This window comes from Teleopsis dalmanni, chromosome 1 (assembly GCF_002237135.1).
Source record: "Teleopsis dalmanni isolate 2A chromosome 1, ASM223713v2, whole genome shotgun sequence".
NCBI lineage: Eukaryota > Metazoa > Arthropoda > Insecta > Diptera > Diopsidae > Teleopsis > Teleopsis dalmanni.
Genome location: NC_051846.1, coordinates 154380307 through 154385365, shown reverse-complemented (window position 1 = coordinate 154385365; position 5059 = coordinate 154380307). Strand labels below are relative to the sequence as shown.

The window sequence follows — 5059 nt, the reverse complement described above, 5'->3', positions numbered from 1 at the left end:
ATCAATTAGAAGTTCTATAAGTAATATTTTCTTCATAAAAAAATTATAGACGTATATATATTTAAATACATAAATTTATTAAACCGAATTTCGTCCAATATTTTATTGAATCTTAAAGGAATCATTTAACAGAAACATATTTCCCACTAGTTTACATTAGTTAAATAAATTTATTATTTATTAAACATATAATTATTTAGCAAAAATATAAAATTATTTATTTAAGTTGTTTATATATAAATTACAATTAATAAACACATTGGCGATGACTTATCAAAAGTGTGTATCTTAACAAAAAAAAATGGATTATATATACAATATAATTTTTAAATGCTTCGGATAATATTTGGTTTTAATGGTTCGGTCCATATTTTACCATATTTTATAGAATAAAAAAATTTATAACAGCAAAAAATAATAATTACTTTAATGACTTGCTTCTAAAGTACACAATATAAAAATGAAATATAATAAAATAATAAATATTAAGATTAAACAATAAATATTTTTCTTTACAGAGTTAAAAAAACAATATTATTTTACAGTAAATAAATTCTAAAAGCTTGGTGTAGCTTCCCTCATATAAGTCGAACTTTCATATTGCGCTTTCATGCCGAAAACTCTGCGGAAATAATTACTCCACATCTGCCTTGTGACAGGATCAAGTACTATGAAATAAATGAATAGCACGAAGCCTTGTATAGTTGCAGTTAAGCAAAATAGATATGAAAACAAAATGCCCGCCTTCATGGCTGTCAGCAGTCCAAAAATCCAAGTGAAACCCAACAAGAAGAACAATAACACTGACAATCGCAGTTGCGATATAGCTAATTTTTTATCGGTATGCCGTATTGAGCCCTCAGGTCCCCTTATGATATTATAAATGATAATAATAAAAATAATTAAATTTGATATTATAATAACAGTTACTGGTAGCACCACACCCAAATACAGTGAGTAGCCCGTTGGGTAGCAGACCACAGCATGTCCGGAATTCTCATTTGGTAAATAGGACTTACGATCCACCAGCAAAACAATTAACACTGGTATTAATGGCACACCCCAAGCCAGTATGGCTGATTTAATAAAAAATCGCTTTGGTCTCGTATTTCCAAAAACTTGCACGTAACGTTTAAATTGCAAATAAGCAATTATGACCATCCAACAAAATTGCACCAACACAGAATAATGTAAAAATGCGCCGATGGCAATGCAACTGGAAAAAATTTGATTCTCCAATAATTGGCTCGTTTTCTCCTCTGTGTTGATGAAACAGAAAAGTATCATTTGCAAAGCAATTGCAGCGCACAATTGCAATAGCACTTTGGATGAGGCCTTTTGTCGCCATGATTGAAACGTGCCAGCTGTGATTGCTATACCCAAAATTCCAAATAATGACAACGAACAGCCAAGTATGCTGATTATGTCCAGTGCTTCCTCATGTGGGGTATTTTCAATAACAACCTTCGACTCATCAGCGAAATGATAGCCACCGCCTATTAAGTAAGCAAATGGGGTCAAATGTGTAGTTGCACATAGGATTATATTATTGTTCAGTTTAGAATGGCCCAAAAATGAGATGCCATCATTTGCCCATGTTTTGTAATTCCAATAATTACAATAACGTTCCGCGCTGCTTTCATTTAAATTTGTATCCACTTTTAAGTATAAAGGTAGCATAGCAGGTAAATCTTTGTCGTGTCCTGGTATCGAAATGGAAATTATTTTACCAAACACTTTTCTGTTATCACTCTTAACTGTTTCTTCGTCTTCCTGAAATAATATAGAGTTTGCATAAAGCTTAATGACAATTCGCGGCTCTGGTCGTCTTGTTGTAGTATTATTGGAAAATGTTGAAATTTCATCCAAACGCGTCAACAGTAACTCTGGTACGTATGTGGCCATTTGCAGATCTGGAGCATAAAGTAATTCATCAACATTCTGATCTGCCAATATAAAATTATAATACTCATTTCTAAAGGCACCACGCATTCTAAACTCCAATACATCATAGTCAACTTCAACGTTGTCTTCCAAAATGTTAAATAATGCTATTCCTGTTACATTTGCGATCTTAGGATCAATAACAAAAAACACAAAGTTAGTAGCCATTTTGACCACAACACCCACATCTTCATATTCAATGGTTTCAACAAATTTATCATTGTCCTCTATAAGTCTATTCTGAAACATTTCTTCAAATTTATTCATAACAGTTGGAGATATATCCTGATTTCCTAAGGTAGATGCATCTGTAAGATTGTATAAATCGAGACCGTTATTATCTTCAGCCAAAGACAGGTGATCTAACAAATGTTCAAAAGAGTCTAGTAATATATTTGTCGAATTCAAAACTATTGACGGTTTTATGACGCTCTCTTTGACTTCCATAAGGTAATTATAGATTTGCACTATGTCGCTAGTAGTTTTGTTTATATGTTTGACACCGTGAGTTACATTAGATGTAGTATTGTTGCTAAATATACTTTTAACTGTGCCTTGCATAATTTTCGCCATGTAATAAAAATCGGCTGGTATAAGATTGTCTATATTTCGTTCGAGTAATGTCTTCACGTTCTCTACTGCCTTCACGGGCGTCTTCTTGGGTACTTTCTTCGCAACTAATTGATAAAGATTTTGTGTTATGGTATCTTTCTGGTCGATACATAATAAGTTTTTCTGAGCAGCATCTTCCCACGTGGCGCCATACAAGAAATTACCTTGGCATTTTCGTGTGACCGGCAAACCATTTTGTTGTAGACACAGCTGTTGTGTGGTAACAGTTTGATCCAGTTGCGCAAGAAGCCATTGGTTTTCTGCGGAATTGTTCATACGAAATGTTTCCGGAAAGCAATACTCAGTACTTTTTACAGTGCCTGCAATTTTCACACCTCTGTGTTCCACTAGTGTACGTAATAATTCATATAGCTCCATGCGTATTAACGTATCATGGCGTATGCCACCCTTTTCCTTGCTATCGTCCTCTTCACTGCTGACCTCGTAGCTTTTATCAACTCCCGATGACTTTTTGGACACGGTGACGTGACATAAACACTTTATAGTGCCGGTGATATTGTTTCTATTATCAGTAAAGTTTCTGCTATTGCGATTTCTATTTTGATCACTATTATTTTTATTATCATTATTAACATTTTCTCTATTATTATTGTTGATTTCACTATTATTGTTGTTTTTACTATTATTGCTATGCTCATTATCATTATTTTCATTATTGAAGTCCAAATTGTCGTTTGTTTTATTTATATTATTTGTGTTGCTATCACTGAGAATAATTTCGTAAATTTTCATTATACGCACATTGTTTATATCTAGATTATCATATTTTTGTTTAAATTCCTTTTTGTTTTTCAAATTCTCTAGTTCTGTTTTTATTTTTCTACTTAACACCTTCATATGCTTGTGCAAGTCTTGTAGTTCTCTATCTCCAGCTTCTATAATGTAGTCCATTGCAAAAGTATGTCCTCTACGTTCATCTGTCGCGACAACCCTTGGCGTCGAGACCAATGCAAAATCGAAAATCGTATGTGCCTCACACCAATAATAGCCTGGACCATCTCCATCTAACTTAACTTCAAACATACTTTTCGTTTCACACTCATTCTGCCAGAGCAGTTTTATTTTCACAGTTTTCACAATTTCATTGTCGGCATTTGTAAAACACTTAATTCCATAATTATCTTTATCTTTATCAGTCAGTCGCCAAACATAATTTCGATTGTATACAGTCAAAATGAGTTTATCCAACTCGCCATCCATTTTTAAAGTCATTTCTACGTTTTTCTTATTTCTAAGAACTTCTTTACTTAGTGCTGCAATTTTTTTATTGTTTCTAATACTGTGAGGCTTCACAAGTCTAACTTCCTCCTTTAAATTCATTATGATGACATATTCCCTCGCCGTATTATCATCTCGAAATGTGAAATATCTATCATCTTCTTCATTTAGTTCATCCGTTTCTAATATATATTGTATACTATTTCTATTATGTATGTATTCTTGCATTGTCAATTTCTCCAAAATGTTTGGGAAGTCACCACTTACCCAGTCAATACCAATGCATTCTGCGGGCCTGTAACTGAGCGCCTTGAAGTGCTGCGGACAGCCCGAATATGTTACAAAATATCTCTTAAATATACACACAGAGTGCAGCGTGTCACTACAGTTAGTCACCGCGCTTTGCAGTGTACCATCTTCGGCTACAGTTGCCGATAGACAATGTTTATCAGCTTGCAGTTCGGTTAAAGTTAATGGTAAATCGTAGACTGTGCCATAATGTCGACCAGGCAATTTAACAACGTATGGGTTGTATTTATTCTCGAATGCCTTCTTCATCGGCAACCAGAATGTTTTTACGTTTTTCTCGTTTAAATATTTAATCAAAGATTTTTGTTCTTCCGGTTCGAGTTCGTTGGCAATTGTTGGTATTGCACTTGCGCCATAGCAGAACCTCTCTTCAAATACGTCGGGTTGCTCAGATATTTTGAGACAAATAAATTTGTTTGTTGTAGGCGAAATTCTTAATTCTATTAGATCTTCTGGACAAAACCTATTTCTATTTGCTGATGTCGTACACGTGACATTGGCTGGATACCATTTCTGATCCAAGTGATTGCACCTCCGTACCATCAAACTTTTCTGTTCGCTATTCCAACAAATGCCTTTCTCTGCTGTGGCATATATCATGTTTGGCTCGTGATGATGCCACACAAATTTTTCAACTACATCTTTGACGCAATCGTATTTCTATGATAGATAAACAACTAAATTTTTTTTTTAGTTTTATTATAACAAATACTTTACCGCTGAAACTCGCTGTCTGTTTACACAAAATAATAACAAATTACTTAGTATGACTATTAAAAGTCTATAAATGTTTGCCATACCAATTGATTTTGCTAAAATATATTTTGCACGTTAACTTATTTATAAATTTTTTTAATTAACTTTCAAAAAATTACTTTCTTTCCAACCTCACCGTAGAACATTGAAAAATACTCTACGTTAACTTTTGAGATACGAGAAACATTATTGCAAATTT

At 33.4% G+C, this 5059-nt stretch overlaps 1 protein-coding gene across 1 annotated transcript in view; it reads right to left on the bottom strand.

The window, feature by feature from the left end:
• Nucleotides 1–4704, bottom strand: part of LOC119666481 — a 5413-nt gene extending 709 nt beyond the window's left edge. Inside the window, exons 1-2 of the mRNA XM_038075759.1 lie at nt 3419–4704; nt 1020–3124 (exon numbers count right to left, since the gene is read on the bottom strand). Coding sequence (XP_037931687.1) covers nt 1020–3124; nt 3419–4704 — 3391 coding nt within the window. The remainder of the gene's footprint in view (nt 1–1019; nt 3125–3418) is intronic.
• Between the last annotated feature and the right edge of the window lie 355 nt (nt 4705–5059).